This window comes from Polypterus senegalus, chromosome 16, assembly GCF_016835505.1.
Source record: "Polypterus senegalus isolate Bchr_013 chromosome 16, ASM1683550v1, whole genome shotgun sequence".
Taxonomy (NCBI): Eukaryota; Metazoa; Chordata; class Cladistia; order Polypteriformes; family Polypteridae; genus Polypterus; species Polypterus senegalus.
This window is the reverse complement of record NC_053169.1, coordinates 78,256,507-78,274,652: the sequence shown is the minus strand read 5'-3', so window position 1 is coordinate 78,274,652 and position 18,146 is coordinate 78,256,507. Positions and strand designations below refer to the sequence as shown.

Sequence of the window (18,146 nt, the reverse complement as noted above, 5' to 3'; positions counted from 1 at the left end):
CTCAGGCCACCCTCATGAAGTCTTTCTGGTTGTTTGGTCAGAGACATTCACACCAGTGGCCTGCTGGAGGTCATTTTGTAGGGCTCTGGCAGTGCTCATCCTGTTCCTCCTTTCCCAAAGGAGCAGATACTGTTCCTTCTAATGGGTTAAGGACCTTCTACGGCCCTGTCCAGCTCTCCTAGAGTAACCGCCTGTCTCCTGGAATCTCCTCCATGCCCTTGAGACTGTGCAGGGAGACACAGCAAACCTTCTGGCAATGACATGTATTGATGTGCCATCCTGGAGAAGTTGGACTACCTGTGCAACCTCTGTAGGGTCCAGGTATCGCCTCATGCTACCAGTAGTGACACTGACTGTAGCCAAATGCAAAACTAGTGAAGAAACAGTCAGAAAAGATGAGGAGGGAAAAATGTCAGTGGCCTCCACCTGTTAAACCATTTTTGTTTTGGGGGTCATCTCGTTGTTGCCCCCCTAGTGCACTTGTTGTTAATTTCATTAACACCAAATCAACTGAAACTGATTAACAACCTCTTCTGCTACTTAACTGACCACATCGATAGCCCAGAAGTTTCATTGACTTGATGCTATACTCTGATTAAAAAGTTTTCCTTTAATTTTTTTGAGCAGTATATTTTAAGGAAACGTGAATTCTCCGCTGCATCAGAAAATTCTTAAAGGTAAAATATCTTCTCGTGAGCTGAAATTGAATACAATACAAAGCTTCAAAATACAAAAGCAATTCCACATCAGAATAACTGAAAAGAAGCAAAATTATTGTCAAGGAGTCTATTGCCATACCATCTATACACATACCGTGATACAATATGGGTATGAAATTACAGTGCAATATTTAAACATAAATATGACAAAAATAACAGTACAGAAGGCTGTGTCATTCCACATAATGGAATGTAGAACAAAGAGCAGCATCTGCTCAGATCAACGCCATACTGACAATCAGTCAGGGTCACTTTGGACTGGCCTTGTTAAAGTCTCCACCAAAATCCAACAGAGGTGTTGTGGCAGGACCCAAAATAAACAGCTCATGCTCATTGTTGATTTTACACATTTTTTTTTTTTTTTTTATCGAAGCAGCTCTGCAGGCAAGCATGTCTTAAAAATCCTCCACAGTGATGTGAAAGACTGATGCTAAATTATAGGAAGTGTTTGGTCGTTGCCATTGCAGCTAAAGATATATATAAAGATATAGAGGTATATTCACTTACTAAATGTAAGGAGGTAATTCGATTTTTCTTTTGTTGGATAAATGTGTTCATTTAACAAATTACATAACAAAAAAGTGTTATTTGCTCAAAGAACCTGATTTAAGACCTATGAACATTCAGTGTCAAAAATCTGAAATAGGGAACATTTGAAGTGGTAAAAACAGTACATTTTAACTGCACCATAAATGTGGAGAATGAATTCCAAATGTAGAAACTGCTTCATTAATTTAGGGTGAGAGAATTTTCTGAAAAATAAAAGCAAGTCTAACAAGCAACAAATATGCTCAGATAAAGGAAGAGAAATTAGAAGACGAAGCAAATGAAAAAAGATCTGGAAGACCAGAGTTAAAAAAGGCACAAGCAAAAAGAAAGCGTGTTTAAACAGTCTTTAGTATAAAAAGATAGCAAATGTTTGATTGTAATTGTATTTTGGCTCTTACACTGTGGTAGTTAGCCAAACTGGCAGGATTGATGAGCTGGCTGAGAGCAGTGTCAATAGCGGTGTGTGCCTGAATGTGAAGCCGCACACAATGAATGCCGATTACCTTCCTACTCATTGTAACTTCTGAGAAATTACTTTCAGGGTCCATTTAAGTGAAAAATGACCTGGGGCTTCCTTTGTTTTCATTTCCCAGTTTATAATATCATTTTATAAACTGCAGAGAGAAGGCTTAAATTACCTGAAATCGCCATTAATTGAAAAATGGAATTTTTATTAATTCTTTTTTCCCTGAAATGATTACTATTGTTCATTCAGTCAGCCTCTGTTTTACAAAACATTGTACCAACACACTTGGTCAAGACTCATCTTAGACCAGGCATATTTACTGACAAGGGAGCTTAGACCTGTGACACTCAGATAATATTCATCTATCTATTTCCTGTATATGGTGCCTTATCTATCTATCTATCTATCTATCTATCTATCTATCTATCTATCTATCTATCTATCTATCTATCTATCTATCTATCTATCTATTATATAGTGCCTTTCCTTTCTATCTATCTATCTATCTATCTATCTATCTATCTATCTATCTATCTATCTATCTATCTATCTATCTATCTATCTATTGTAGTCAACAGTGGGCACTGCAGCTCCTCAAACTCCCAACACAACAGGCTCAGACACAAGTTTACTAAAAACAATAGGCTCTTACATAGAAGCATTTCACACACACCACAATCACCACTCTAATTCTTTATTCTTTACAATACTGTTGCCATCTCTCCTCTGTTCCTCCATAAAGTTTGTTCTCCTCCTCCTGACTCTGACACCCCAGACTAAAGTGAACTGCTCCTTTTACATTACACCTGGGAGCACTTCTGGTGTCCCGAAGCTATGGCTCAGAAGCACTTTCGGATGGAGTTGCACCCCAAACACAACAGGGTTCACAAGTCCTCCCAGCACTCCCTGGCAGCACCCCCAGAACCCTACAGGGCTGAGCTGATGAATTCCAATTTCCCAGATGGCCTGCAGGAATCTGTGATGATGCTGCTACTCAAGGTGGCTGCCATCTAGTGTTCTGGAGGAGACAATATCCTGTGCAAATTGTCTTCCCCTGATCTTCCACACTGTGTACCGTCCTGGCCAGGTAAAGTTCTCAATACATCTCAATACCATCTTTGAGTCCTTAACACTATCTATCTATCTATCTATCTATCTATCTATCTATCTATCTATCTATCTATCTATCTATCTATCTATCTATCTATCTACTGTATCTATCTATCATTACAAGACAGCAGTGTTTTCTCTCTCCCTCTTTCTCTGTCTCTTCTCTACAAGAATAAGCGATCTTCCCAGCTGCCTAAAATGAAGTACTGTAAAGGAGTCCCACAACAAGTACAGCTTCAGATTGTGGCTTTTCAGCTTTTAGCAGTAATGGCTAAAAGGATGAGATGAACCCTGACAGATTCTAACACCTTGGTATTCTTGCGTAGGTGTTGTTGAACCCTGAAGCCATTTTGAAATTACTCAATTCTCAGCTCTGCAGTTTCAGTAAAATTAAATTGAGAGTACTTGGCTGTGCATTCAGAGCTCTAGGCATTGCGCATTGCAGCTCTGCTGAAAAGAGATGAAGATGAGCAGCCATTCCATTTTCCGCTCTGCACATTTCACCTTTAGCTCTACTGGCTTGATTTACCACAAAACAAGCCTACAAATAGGAGCCTTTGAGCGTTCAGCGCTGTTCAACACAAAAGGCACTGGCTATTGCTTGCAATGTAAAATAGTTTAATTCTTGTTGCACTACAGTGTAGTTTCAGAAAAATCATTTGAGGAACAAATGGAGGTGAAGCAACAAGATAGACTTAGGTGCTCATATGCGGTCAAGAACTGGAAAAGTTAGGCGTACATAAAGTATGTTCCTAAAGAAAGAAAAAGCTGAATATACAGTGATGAAAGTTTGAAGAAGAATATGAAATTTCACTTCAACTGAATTAATTTTTATACATTTTCAACATTTTTCTATAGATTAAAAGAATCTCAGTTTCAATCTTCACACCAGCTGATTTTCTTAATTAGAACATGCTGCCATTGAGTAAAAACATATTCTTTAATTAAATGCCTTGTTAGTAGTCTCATTCTTCCATATCAGACACTTCTGGTATTGTCGACTTTCCATTTCTCAGAACATTATCAGAACTTAGAGGTTTGACACACAACGAGAGAGCTCATTTAGCTTGTTTGTTTAGCTAATAGATGAGCTGTTCCAGTATCTCATCCAGATTCTTCTTGCAGGTTGTCCAGGTTTTGCTCCCATTGCATGGCTCAGTAGTTTGGTTCAGATCCCTTCACCTCTTGCATTAAGAAGTGCTTTCTGGCATCAGTCTCAAGTGCAATTCTCCTTAATTTCCACTGACGTCCCTGGTCCCTGTGTGATTCACAGTTAAGTTGAAAGAATTCTGATGGATCGACTTTATCGATGCCTTTGAGGATTTTGAAGATCTGGATTAGGTCCCCTGCAGTCTCCTCTGTTTAATGTTCAATTCTCTGAGCCTGTCACAGTACAACACGTCCTTAAGTCCCAGGATGCATCTGGTTGCTCTTCTCTGCACAGCGTTATTGTGTCTGATGATTCTTCTCAGCCCTCCCTTTTTGTCTCTGTGACTTGTTTCCATATATTTTATTGAAACAGATCATTTCTGATAAATGTACAGGTAGAAATGAGCCAAAGTTGACAGCTCATCCATTAGGACCCATGTTAGTCCCTGCTGGTTAAAAAAAATGAAGTACGGTAATTAGGCGGCTAATCTGAAGAGTAAAACAAGTAATGAGCAGTTTTGAATCTGGAGAAGTGACTGAACCAAACGTATCCCATAAACAATATGCTCCATTTGGCACAATAATAGTTTTTATGGCTTTAAAGGAAACCTCAGGCCACACTGACTTTCTAGGACCAAGACTAGGGCCCCCCATGCAAGCCCTAACCCTAACCCTAACCCCAGTTTAATTAGAAATGCTTATCTGCATGTGGGATGCACCTCAATCTTTTGCTTTTATTACATTATTCACATATTGCTTAACAAACAAATGGAACAGTTACCTGTGAGGTAGATTACAGTAACAGCAGCAGGTCCTTTGTGCCCTGACCTACAGGGGGTGCCGCAGCACCATGTACATGACTCACCTCTACTCATGATCTTTGAATAACAAGAAGCTTCAGAGGGCCGAATTAAAAGGCTATCATCTTTTTGTCGTTGCAGCAAAATCCCAGCTGAGGACAAACTGATTCTCACCATTAACACAGACGCGTGTGAAGGAAAGGACAACTTTGTGCGCTATCTAGAGCACGTGCAGGCAGTGATCACCGTGAATTCTTCCAGACGAGGAGATCTGACTGTCAACATGACCTCACCCATGGGCACCAAATCCATCCTGCTGAGTCGACGGCCACGAGATGATGACTCCAAAGTTGGCTTTGACAAATGGCCCTTTATGACCACACATACCTGGGGAGAAGACCCCAGAGGAAGCTGGGTGCTGGAAGTTGGCTTTCAGGGAGGGTTACCCCAAAAAGGAGTGCTGAAGGAATGGACGCTGATGCTCCATGGGACACAAAGTGCCCCTTACATAGACCAAATTGTGCGAGATTACCAGTCCAAACTAGCCATGTCCAAAAAGGAAGAGCTGGAGGAAGAGCTGGATGAGGCTGTGGAGCGAAGCCTGAAGACTTTGCTGAACAACAACTAGTGCTCCTGATGTCTGCATGTTGCTCTTCTGTTTCCGGCTGCTCTCGTAAAGTATTTCTCCCTCTGCGCCTTCTCCTTGTTCTTATGACAATGCTTCTAGTAGGCACAAGACTGCTCCCTGGTGACACTGTTCCCTTTTTCTCCTTTATGTCTTTCTTTCTGTTTTCAGCTAACACTGTCTCATTTTGAGTTGTTTTCCACACACCACTGCTGATTTCATGTACAGCTTGTGACTGTCAATGATTGTGCGTGCTGTTCTACTTAAAAGTTCATATCTTGCAAACAAAGCAGTGACATTTTTTCCTTTATATTTTTATTACAAATCCTGTTTATATAAAAACTAAAAGAAAGGTGTTGCAGCCTATGCTTTTTAGTCTGTTTCTTTAGTGCTTTGGCTCGGACGTAATTAAAGGCACCAGGAAGAACGCTGGAAATATTTCGACATTTCTTTTGTTCGCTCGTGGTAGGAATCAGTAGAGGAGAGACTGGCTGAGTACATTTTAATTAGTGGGGAATGGAAGGAATGCTTTTAGGAATGCCATCTAGTGGTTACTTGGAGGGAAAGCATCCCCCCCAATAAGGCACCACACACACTCGGTGACAGCAGCTTTGAGCCACAGAGCGATGTTTCTGTATGTTACAGAAAAAGGTTTCAACAGTTTATGGGTTTGCATGCACTGCTCAAAAGAAACTTCTAGAAGCACATTAATACAATATACATATATGAAGCAAACACTCACTTTATTAAAGCATTGCAACACACAGCAAATGTCAAAGTGGTGAGTGTACCACATACACCTGGGAGCTAAAGGGCATCCCCTCCGCCCGTCGGGAGCGGACGAGGATTTAGGCTCATCCACAATTTAGGAGCCTTTCTCTGCGGCCTTCTTCTTGCTTGTTTTCTCTATCGTGGTCTCTACTATCATTGCTGTTTCCTCATAGGCCTGAACTTTGTCATCGTCAGAGAATCTTTCTACAGACTCGACCACTTCGACTTTCTCATAGCTCATGGTGTCGGCTGCCTGGCCACTTCTGCCTGGCATCCTGTCCTCTCTCTTGGGATCTTTAGGAGGCACATTTATTTCTGGACAGGGAGGAGTGGGTGGTTCTTGGCGTCCATTTCTATCTTTCCTCTTGCAGTCATCATTATCATTCTTATTAGACACAGGAGCAGGCTGAGGCTGGGGTTGTGGCTGGGGTTGTGGCTGGGGCTGAGGATCAGATTTGCTGCCATCTTCATCTGCTGGCAAGGAATCTTGGTAGATGGTAACAATAACATTTCCAGAGGATGGTGAGGTGGAGCAGAAGAACGGATCTACGTAGCTGCCCTCACCTGTTACAAGTACATAACGGCCCTTAGTGTAAAAGTCAGGAAGGCCCTCTGGCTTTTTGTGTCGTCTCATTTTCTCCTTGACTAGGTTGCATAGTGTATCAAAGGCTTTACTTATCTGCGCTCCATCAGGCACATCGGTGGGGCTGACACTCTGGTGGAGCTCCTCCTCCTCTTTCATTTTTTGGAAGCTATCTACCTCTGGAGCTTCTTCTCTTGAATCCTCAGCGGCATTGACCAACACATCTTTGGTGACCGTTTCCTTTTTCTTCGTTATCTTTTTGGTGATGCTTTTCTGCCGGGGTTTCACGTTGGTAATTTCTTGAACCACTTGAGTTATATCTGTGTGAAGAGAGCACATAAAAGGAGAATCCTAAAAGTAAGTTTCAAAAGCTGTTGAGTCCTGATTCCTTTGCTTCTTAATTTGTGGCCCACAAATGGTGAGGCTCGTTGTGGCCCTAGAGGAAGAGATTACCCCAGGCATAGAAACGCACCTGAGGGCCTTTCCCTTGATGCTCTAATGCTTCAGCCATCTATGGGACTAATATCAGTCAAGTGTACTGGGCTGACCTGCTCCCAACTGGACCTAATTGATCACAAACAGCTTTCCTTTCCTTCTTGCCACCACCTTTTCAGACTTTCTCACACTCATTTTCTATTTTGTCGTAGTGGTGCTTACCTTTACCTCGAGTAGCAACAGATGGTGAAAAGCTGTGCTGATAACTTGTGGGAAACATGGTGATAGGACTTCCAGTTATTGCCAAATTGAGCCTGCAAGGAAAACACATTGTATTCTTATACAAAACAGAACAGCTGTCGTGCACATGTCAGCATGCTCATCTCTGTTGCCATACCTCAGAGCGACTACAAAACAAAAAACAAAAGAAAATGCTTTTGCTGGGTCACCTTTTGACCACAAAAGTCAATAGACATGTGGGACTCAAAAATGTCACCAGAAAAAGAGTTGCCATGTCATGGACCCTCTACTTAAGGAGACAGGTGGCATGTTTGTACAACTGTGCGTTTGTGCATATGGGAATTTGTATGCTGCACGTTCACAGTTATGTCTGCATGTGGTAAACCTGTGTGCACCTGGTTGGAAACAATTATAGCACATCTGCGTGTTCTCTTTGTGTATTGTGCATCAAAGCCAGTGTAGAATTGTGTGCATATGCAATGTAAGGTACACTCTAGAAGTCTTGAGGACACACAGGCGCCCATTACAGTGATATTATACATTGGAAAATGGATTCCTGTTGGGCTCACAATGTGGTGAGCACACCTGGGGAGACTGGAATCCGATGTAGGGCACTTAGTTGGCCTTGCTACGCTTTGTAGTGTGCATGTTCACAAACCCTCTGTTAGTGGGGTGTGAGTGGCGGCCTGCCCACAAGCAGGCCCGTCACGTTGCGTGAACAGTATGTCCCATCCAGGACTTTGGGAGCACCTGTTATCCTCGTTCTCAATGATTCGCTTGTATCTCTCCAGCTCGTTCTCCAAGGAGGTCTGATACATGGCCAGGTGACGGCACTGGCTGGTGTACTTCTCCAAGGTCCTCTCCAATTCTTCGATTTCCTTACGCAGGCTTTCGATTCGCTCGTTGTACTGCTGGATTTCATCATCGTAGGTCTCTTGCGTGTTTTTTATAGCCTGCTCCAAAACTAAAGTCTTAGGAGAAAAAAACAAGAGGGAAGACTTCTGGAATTAGTGTTCATAGCCGATAAAATGCAACAAGCAACATAAATCAAAAACCAATGATTTACAGGTGTAACAGGCTTTGATGGTACGGAAATACAGCAAGTCTTAAAATTAATAATAGTAATGATAATTATGATTTACATTTACAGTATATAGTGTTTTTCTTGCTACTCAAAGCATTTAATTGAGTGGAGAGCCACTTCAAGCACCACTAATGTGCAGCACTCACCTGGATGATGCGATGGCAGCCATTTTTGTGCCAGTACTCTTAAAAGCACATTAGCTATTAGGTGGTGAAGCAGTGAGAGAGAGATAGCCAATTAGAGACAGGGGATGATTAGAAGGCCAGAATGACTAGGCCATGGAGGGCTATTTAACTCTACTCTTTACAAAGGATTCCCAAGAATTCTTAATGACTACAGAGAGTCAAGACCTTACGTCTCATCCGAAGGATGGCACCATATTTACAGCACAGTGTTCCTGGAACTGCACTGGGGCATTGGGATCCACATTCAGACCACAGGGTAAGTGCCCCCTGATCGCATCACCAAACACATCTTCCAGCGGCAACCCAAGCTTTTCCTGGTTGGTCTCCCATCCAAGTTCTGGCAGCGCCTGAACATGCTTAACTTCTTTTGAAGCTCACCTCCTCCTGAATCTCGGGACCAAGTCAAAACACTCAGTCCAGTAAATAGAAAACCATCCATTTTTTTAATTCACTTAATTCAAATTCAGGGTTTGCTGCCAGGTTCCTTTTAAATACTTCCCGTTTTTCAACACTAGGGGATAGTAAAGTGTAAATAAACAGAGGAGTCTCACCATCTGCTGGAGGAACCTTGAGAACACTGGCATTCAAGGTTGGCTGGAAATAGAATGCTGATGGGAAGATGATCATACAGACTTAGATAAGTTTCTTAGATCAAAATGTATTTTAACGTCTGATTCTATCTCGGCATTCTTGAAGTTGACAGCTCAAGGGTGGCCTGGTACATTTCATTACTTGTCCAGGAATAGAAATTATTAATCAATATGACCGATTTAAGAAGAAGGCCTGGGCTTATGAGTTATGAGATTCCATATCATATTAAGCACAGTGTTAATCTCTTTGGCTCAAGTTCAGCATTATTACTGTTATTATTATTTGACAGTGGCCATTACTCATGGTGATTTATAAGAACAGAATCTTTTACTCTTGCTTACATACTTTTTTTACAAAAATAGAGCAAATTTGTCTCTTCGTGCTCAGCGATTTTCAAGTAGAAGGAACTTAATCCCCCTAAATGAATTGCCATGTGTATGTGTTTGTGTGCCCGAGTGAAGCTGGCACTGGCCTGACACCCTTTACAGGACTTGGTTCTCCTCTGCTCTTTCTGACTCATTGAGTAGATTGTGGCTCTGTGCAGCCCTGACCATGATGGGAAAGCTGCTGCTCAATATGAAAGAATGCACACCACAAGGAGGCTGAAGGTGCTGACCATACATTAAAGTCCAACAGGTAATACGAGAGAACAATGGAGGATCACAGTGACTGAAAGGTTCAGTCACAGTTTACAGTTGCCAATTTAACTTAATCTGCACGTCTTTATAACTTCGTCTAAGTTCATTTTTGAGCATAACTGGACATCATTGCTAGTTCATCTTCATGCTTTCCTTTCTGTGCTTGACCTGAGATTTTAGAATAAATTACACTATGACAATTAGCACAGGACTTGACTGATCTCGCAGTAAGATAAACCACAAGGAATCATTTTCTCCTTCCTCATTTCAATAATACAAAAATGTGGACAAATATGTTGGTCCCCTTACAGCTCATTGAAAAAGTACCTGTACACCTTCTGAAATGTGAATAAATGAAAAGCGATTGTCCCTGTTATACCTGCATGCCTTTGATATGTCATTGAGTCAAGCAAAAAAGTGTGAAAAGAGATCAAGTATTACTTACGAAAAGATTCTAACATGGACTGGACACATCTGTTGGTACCTCTGGAGAAGATCCTAAATAACTAAATTAGAGTGATTTTTTAAGCCTGCCGTTTTCTTTAATTAGGATCACACATGTCTCCAATCATGCAGTCAGTCATTCGGGTGATTTAAATGGAGAAAAGTGGTCACTATGCTGTTTGGTATCATCAGGTTTCCCACACTGAACATGGACCAGAGAAAGCAAAAAAAAGATTCATCTGAGGAGATTAGAAAGAAAATGATAGACAAGCACGTGAAAGGCAAAGGCTGGAAGACCATCTGCAAGCAGTTTGATGTTCCTGTGACAACAGTTACAAAAATTATTAAGAAGTGATGGTCCATCGGACTGTAGCTAACCTCCTTGGCACACGGCCGCAAAAGGAAAATTGACCCCAGAATCGGCAAAAGGATAGTGAGAATTTTAGACAAAAATTGAAGGACAACTTCCAAAGAGGTAGAAGCTGAACTCCAGGGTCAAGGTCCATCAGTGTCTGATTGCTTTTTGAGTGACTGTGGGCTCAATGAAAAAAGACCCAGGAGGACTCCACAGAAAAAATGGACTAATATTTGATGCATTTTGACAAACCACAATGCTTTTGGGAGAAGGTCCTTTGGACAGATGAGACAAAACTGAAGCTTTTTGGCAAGTGACATCAGCTCTGTGTCCACAGATGAAAAAATGAAAGAACACCAGACCTACTGTGAAACATGAAGGAAGCTTGGTTATATTTTGAGGCTGCTTCTCTGCGTTTGACATGGCGTGACTTGAATCTGCGCAGCAAATGATGAAATCCCAAGACTATCAAGACATTCTGGAGTGAAATATACTGCCCAGTATAAGATAGCTCTTTCCCAGTCTCAGGTCATGAATCCTACTACAGGATATGGAGCCAAAAGACACGGCTAAAAGGCTCAAAACATTGGACTATCTGAAGTGGCCTTCTATGAGTCCTAACTTGAATCCTGTCAAACATCTATGGAAAGAGCTGAAACACACAGTCTAGAGAAGACCCCATTCAAACCTGACCCAGCTGGACGAGCGGACCAAATGACCTGTGGAGAGGAGCAGATGACTCATGGAGAGCTCCAGGAATCACTTGTGTGCAGTGATGGCCTCTAAAGGGTGTGTAACAAAATATTAGGTGAAGGGTCCCATCATTTTTGTCCATGCCATTTTCCTTTGTGTTTTTATTTTAAATATTCTTTTAAATCAAAGCTCTAAAATAAAGTCTGATTTTTTCATAAATATGGAATAATTATTATTATTATGTTTGTCAGTTTCAAATTATTTCATACATCTGTATTTATTTATTTATTTATTTATTTTCCTAAATGTCATGTCACACTGAACAGACTCACGCATGAGTGACAATAAATAGGAGGCTCTGCTGGTGCCAGATGAACTCCCCATGTCTCAATGTTGCTTAGACAAACAGCATTAGAGGCTGGTCAAAGAGGCCGAATGCATTTCTGTGAAGTAAGATGCTTAGGTCTACTAAATGTCATGGAAAAAGAAAACCCAAAGATATTATTTGGAATTCCGGTCAGAATTTTAACACATTGGGAATGAATTGTATTGAATGCAACACCCAAATCTTTCTCTGATTAAAAGAAACAATGAACAGCGGCACCTACTTGCAAAACCTCTAGTGACTGAGCTGAGCAGCTAAGATTGTCGAGATTGGTATTTCTCAGGGCAGAAGCTTGAAGTCATAAAGTGAGGCTCGGCACAAAATGCACATTATATTTAGAAGCCATTTCCAATGCTGAACGTTTAGTATGTGCAGGAATTAAACAAGAAAGGGGAAGCACTTGTCTGGCATACTAGTAATACCAACCTCGGTATGCAGCCTGTGCTTCTGGGCGTGCAGCTGGCATAGGGTGCTCTTATACTCATCCAGCTGCTTCTGCAAGGCAGGAAGTCTTCTGGGAGCAAACAGCTTCTCTGGACCCTGGAGAGATGGAATATTTTTTTTTTTTTACTTGGGAAAGTTACTGCTGAGGTTTTTTCAATTAGAAATAACAAATTAGGAATGTAAAAATATATATGTTTTGTCTTAATTCAGTTGACCACTCATTACTTCTGCAGCACCTTCTGCGTGTTCTCTGAAAGAGCAATGTCCTAAAACGTGTACCTGGGAGAGCCCCACTGGCAGACGTGGTGTGCTCTGGATGATCTGCTGCAAAATGTTGACGTAAGTCTGGATTTCAGCAAGGTTCTAGAAAGAGAAACACAAGAAAACCTGTGAGTCATTTCACACATATCACGGGAAGGCTGAATGGAAATAGCCTGGTATCTGTTTTTCTGGTTAACATACTAAAAAACTGTTTATAATAATGAAATACGCACTAGGTACTCTAAATGTCTGCTCTATATTATGGCCCGACAAGTCCAGAAGACAAATGACTGATAAAGCAGTGGGTGAACAATCGCAAAGAGAAGATTTCTGCTTTTTAGAATAAAATAATGAAAACCTGCCACAGAGCATCCAGGTATCTGGGCCCAACGTTCAGTGTTGGATTAGAGCTTTGGAGGACACAGAGGTACAACTTTGTCCACTTACCTTTTTGTGTCTGTCTTTAGTTGCATTGATGTCATCCTGTAGGAATTGAGCTTGAATCTGCAGCTCCAGGTTCATCAGCAAAGCACCATCAGCTTCCTGAAACAAAATGAGGATGTTAGCCAATGTTACTGTCAAAAAGTGGACCTGACTGGGTGAGTGGGGGCAGCTGAAACGCTAGTCAATCCAAAGCAGTTGAATCCTGAGCCTGGGAGAAATCGAACTAGGCCTCCAAACTCCCATCCATCCACCTTCCTCCACTCCAAAATCATTTCTTCTGCTCCATCCTGAAGCAGCTTCTGTTTTTCTCCTCTTAACTTCACCTTATTGAGCTGGTCCAGTGTGGCACGAAGTTGCTGCTGATATTCACATTCGTTTCTGTACCTAAAATAGGACAACACATCATAATTATTTGCTGATCTCCTCAAGATGCAGGCAGAGCAGATGACATCAGCTATCACGGACACACTTACTCATATGGATATCACTTGCACAAGGTGATTGTAATTACAAACAACATGTCTAATTCCTGGCTGGCATGGTAGCACGATGATGCCACTGCTGCTTCACATATCTAGCATCCTGGGTTTGAATCCCACATCCAATTGTTGTCTGTGCAGGATCTGCATGTTCTCCCTGTTCCTGTATTGTGTTTACTCATAGGTCACCAAAGATATTCTGCTAAGGTTAATTCAAAATGTGGTGATGTGCCAGCAAGACCTGCATTCGAGTGGCAATTTCCTTCCTGATACCCGCTGCTGGCAAGATAGGGTCCAACCACTGCAACTCTGAATTGGACTAAGCAGGTCTGAGAATGTTAAGTCTGGTCTTGGTGGCATGAAAGTGCACTAGCACACATTGCTGTGTGACATTTCACAGCCTCTGCACTGCTTGTGTGGAATTTGCATGTTCTACTCATCTCATCTGGTTCTTCTCCAGATACTCTGGCTTTCTTTCCACTTCCCAAAGATGTGATTTATATTTAATTGTTAACTCTAAACTAGTCCTTTATGTGTGATGATTGTAATTCCTGCCTTCTACCTGACTCCAGCCATAATGGCCCTGGATTGCAATCAGTAGCTTAATAATCGCTGAATATTTATTGTTTTCTTCACAAACATAAGAGTTGTGATTGACCCAAAAATGCAAACAGACATTGCAAAGCTGGGCAACATGGTGACACAGTGGTTAGCTTTGAAGTTCAAGAACTGAATCCTGCTCCTATTTGATGTGTGTGTGTGGAGTCTTGTTCTTCCTATGTCAACACAGGTCTTCCTCACACATATTTGTTGGTGATTTTTCTGATGAGTGTGAATTTGGGTGTGTGCAATGGACTGCATCCTGATGACTTACGCTGCTGGGATAGGATCTGTCTGCCCATAAACCTGCAGTGGTGTAAGGAGGTTCAATAATGTCAATATCAGGTTGTATCACAGACAGATTAACATTTTAACATCCAGGTTGGAACATTGATGTAGTGGTTAAAGCTGCTGAATCCCAGCCCCAGAGGACCAGGTTCAGGTATCAGGAAAGTCAACATCTGCATTTGCATGTCCTCCCCGTGTGCTGTATTTTCTTTCCAGAAGTGTTATTCTGAATGACCATGGAGTGGGTATTCTTGAGTGTGCCCTATGATGGACTGGCACCACATCCAGGACTCATTTCTGTCTTACCCCTGAGGAGTTCATATAACACCTTTCACACCCATAGAATACAATTTACAACATTCCTATTAAAAATCCCACAATCTACTGCTTGTTGCACAACTGAAGAAGACAATATAATAAGATCTTCATATGCAGCCTGTTCGAAATGCGGAGAACTCAGTTTTATGGGAGAAACCTGAGAATTTATTTATGTACTAAGTACTCAGGATCACTGGACAGACACTTCTAGGTTTGCTGTGTTAATTCTGAAAAGCTGAGCCTGGACTTAGTCAGATAAGAGTGCTGACCATAACCTTCCTATGGAGAATTTTTTTTCAGTCATATGTACTGAAGGAGGTGGGGGGGTGCAATTTCATGCCTTTTAGACCTCCATACAACTAAGCTCATGTATTCTTTATTGTATATTATTTGAAAATGTGACTGCTATTGGACGAACGATAAATGACTAAGTGTGCTCCAGGTCACATCACATCACTGTTGTCATGTTCTGCAGGGATTAATAGAGAGTGCTGGCTGTAATTGGCACTATAGATTCTAAAATGTAGTGTGACGGGCACTGACCTCTGTATTGGCTCAATAACCTGTTTTAATGGGTGCAGAATGGTAAGGTCTGTAAAAAGGACTCTGTAAAGCCGCTTTTCCACTGCATAGTACGGCACGACACGGTTCAGTACAGCTCACTTTTGCGGGGCTTTCCACTGGGAACAGTACCTGGTACCTGGTCCTTTTTTTAGTACCACCTCAGCCGAGGTTCCAAGCGTGCCGAACCGTTACCAAAATGTGACGTGTAAACTCTGCTGGTCACTGATTGGCCGGAGAAAATCCTCATTACTGCGTCACTGAACTTGCGACACGAGACACAACAGACCCGCGAAGGTTCGAACTGGTTTTAACCAAAAATGGCTGTTCCGTGGTCTGTTGAGGAAGTACAGACGTTCCTCTCGTTGGTAGCCGAGGAGCGGATCCAGCGAGAGCTGGATGGCGGCGTGGAATGAAAAATTTTCCATGAGGTCGCTCAGCTCTTGACCGCACACGGCTACCATAGGACTTACAAACACTGTAGGGACAAGTTAAAAAAAATGAAGAGCGAGCAGTAGAGGCGGCGTAACGACACGTGAATAATCCCGCCCACTCTAAAGCGGTACTAAACTGCAGTCGAAACGCAAACCGAGCTGAACTGAGCCGAACCAAGGTGAGCTGTACTGAACCGTGTCGTGCCGTACTATGCAGTGGAAAAGCGGCTTAAGTGTCCCAGTGCTACCTTGGTGAACTTACTTGTTCTGAAACTCCTCCAACATTCGCTCAGCATCTTTGAGGTTCCTCCCCAGCTTGGAACGTTCAGAAGACAGCTCCCGAATCCTCTGTTGGTTGACTGCAATCTGTTCAGTGAACGCTTCCTCTAGGCCAGCCAGCTCCTCCATCCGGTGCAGGGTTTCCAGTTGCTTCCTGAAGACAGCATTTCTCTGCTCCAGCACCCTGGCTCTGTTGATGTACTTGGCAAAGCGGCCATTGAGCTCCTGCAGGCTTTCCCATCCTTGAATGGCAGACCCCAGGCTGTAGTTTTGCTCTTCAAATGTGTCTGAGTGCTCAAATTTCTCCTTGTGCACTTCATGTTTGTAACTGGTCTTGTACATCCCAAAGGCACTCCGGCTTGCTGATCTTCACCCTCTGTTCCAGCTGGGCACACTGGAAACAGTGTGCTTTTGGGAAAGCTTGCTGCCCCATCGCACCTTCCAGGCCCTTACAGCTCCTATTGTACTTGGCTGAATGGGGTAGAAAGGAGGGCCGTCACATGCTTTCCCAAGCAATTGTTTCAAAAAGCTAACACTGCTCTTTCTCTCAGTGTAATCGATTGTGTTTGCGTTCAAAAAAGAAAGAACTCGGCTGCTCTGTGATAAACATGCCGTCAGCTGTTTCAGTGGGTCAAATTTAAAATAACACATCACCTGGAGAGCTAAACTCCAGGCAAGCATGTCACCTCATTTTACGCTTCAGTCTGTATCTGTGTCATGTGAGGGGTCAGCAAAATAAAAGGAATAAAATTCGCAGTATGATTGGGAGTTGTGTTCTTTATACACATTGCATTAGTTGGGCTGGTTAGTTGGATTTCTTAGTTAAACATGGACTACTCCTACCTTAATGACAATCACCCTGTAGCGCTCACACCCATCATCACCAATTGCTTCAAGTGAATCATCATTGCTGATGAGACCCACTATCGCCATGTCATCAACAAACTTGATAATACTGTTGGAGCTGTACATTGCAATACACTCATAAGGTAGCAAGGTGAAAAGAAGTGGGCTGAGCACAAATCCCTGGGGGGTACCAATCTTCAGCATTTGGTGATGGAGATGTTATTGCCAATGTGGACTGTATGTGGTCCTTCTACCAGGAAGTCTAAAATCCAGTTACAAAGGGAATAACTGTGGCCCAGCAGTCTCAGCTCTTCTATCAGGTTCTGAAAGATAATAATAATGAACTAATAAACAGTATTCTGACATAGGGGTTATTTTCTTGTCCAGGTGAGACATGGCAGGTGAAGAGCAGATGTTATGGCATCTTGGGTGGACTGACTGAAGTGGTAGATCAAACTGCTGGGGGTTATGTGATGCAGAGAGTTGTGTTTTCATGTGCCCCATGACCACCCTCTTGAAGCACATGGTGATGATGGCTGTGAATGCTACAGGGTGACAGTCGTTGAGGCTTGAGATGACTGAAGTAGTCCACTTCCCATATATAACTAGTATTTAACCTATTAGCCAAGTAGAGAGTAGGACTCTAGAGACCTTCAAAACTTGATATTGCTTTGGAGGAATCTGGTGGATAGGGTTGGCAAGCTTTGTTGGGATAAATGGGATGTTCTCCTCAAATGTTCTTCGGTTGTTCTAATTATATTGATATTCTAATATTTATAGTCACTGAGAAATAAATGATATTTACAGAAGACAAGGCTAACTGAAAATTTAACCAGTTGGGTAATGAAAGAGAGGAAAACAAAAACTGCAACTGAAATCAAACCTTTCTATAGCAACAGCCTTTTGGAATAAACAAAGACAAATTCTGGCTAGTCCAGGCAACCTAAATGTCCTTCCCTGGTGTCCAATCCTTTGATTTATCATATTTTAGACTCCATTACTGTAGTAAATGACTGAAACAGAAGCGAAAATCAGAGATTGGGTGATTGTTTAATTAGTGATTCCCTCTTGGGTGTGATTACTTCATGACCACAAGTGGAGCATTGTAATTTAACTGTTGCAATGTAGATCACCTCATTAGCACAGAATAATTATATTTTATCTTTTAAATGCAAAACATGGCACAATTTCTGCTAAGTTGGTGCAGGAAATTCTCTTAGTCTCTTTTTCTTAATTTCTGGAAATTAATTTTCTATAATTTAGTTCTTCTTGGACTCTCTGTGTTGTGGAGTAACAGGTGTGGCCAGGAAGAGGTGCCTTAGAGCTCAAGTCTAAGACACAACTAGGCAGACACGAGTTCCAGTTTCATA

At 42.0% G+C, this 18,146-nt stretch overlaps 2 protein-coding genes across 2 annotated transcripts in view; one reads left to right on the top strand and one right to left on the bottom strand.

Moving 5' to 3' along the window:
• pcsk2 (proprotein convertase subtilisin/kexin type 2) overlaps positions 1 to 5,850 on the top strand; it is a 159,586-nt gene extending 153,736 nt beyond the window's left edge. The window contains exon 12 of the mRNA XM_039737954.1: positions 4,935 to 5,850. Coding sequence (XP_039593888.1) covers positions 4,935 to 5,421 — 487 coding nt within the window. The 3' untranslated portion in view covers positions 5,422 to 5,850. The remainder of the gene's footprint in view (positions 1 to 4,934) is intronic.
• A 148-nt stretch (positions 5,851 to 5,998) lies between these two features.
• Positions 5,999 to 16,272, bottom strand: LOC120516412 (filensin). Its single transcript, XM_039738058.1, has 8 exons — positions 15,914 to 16,272; positions 13,295 to 13,355; positions 12,975 to 13,070; positions 12,546 to 12,629; positions 12,249 to 12,362; positions 8,198 to 8,418; positions 7,430 to 7,521; positions 5,999 to 7,092 (listed from the first exon to the last, which is right to left on the bottom strand). The coding sequence occupies exons 1-8, from the start codon at positions 16,270 to 16,272 to the stop codon at positions 6,284 to 6,286; spliced, it is 1,836 nt and encodes a 611-aa protein (XP_039593992.1). The 3' UTR covers positions 5,999 to 6,283.
• Positions 16,273 to 18,146: the final 1,874 nt, after the last annotated feature.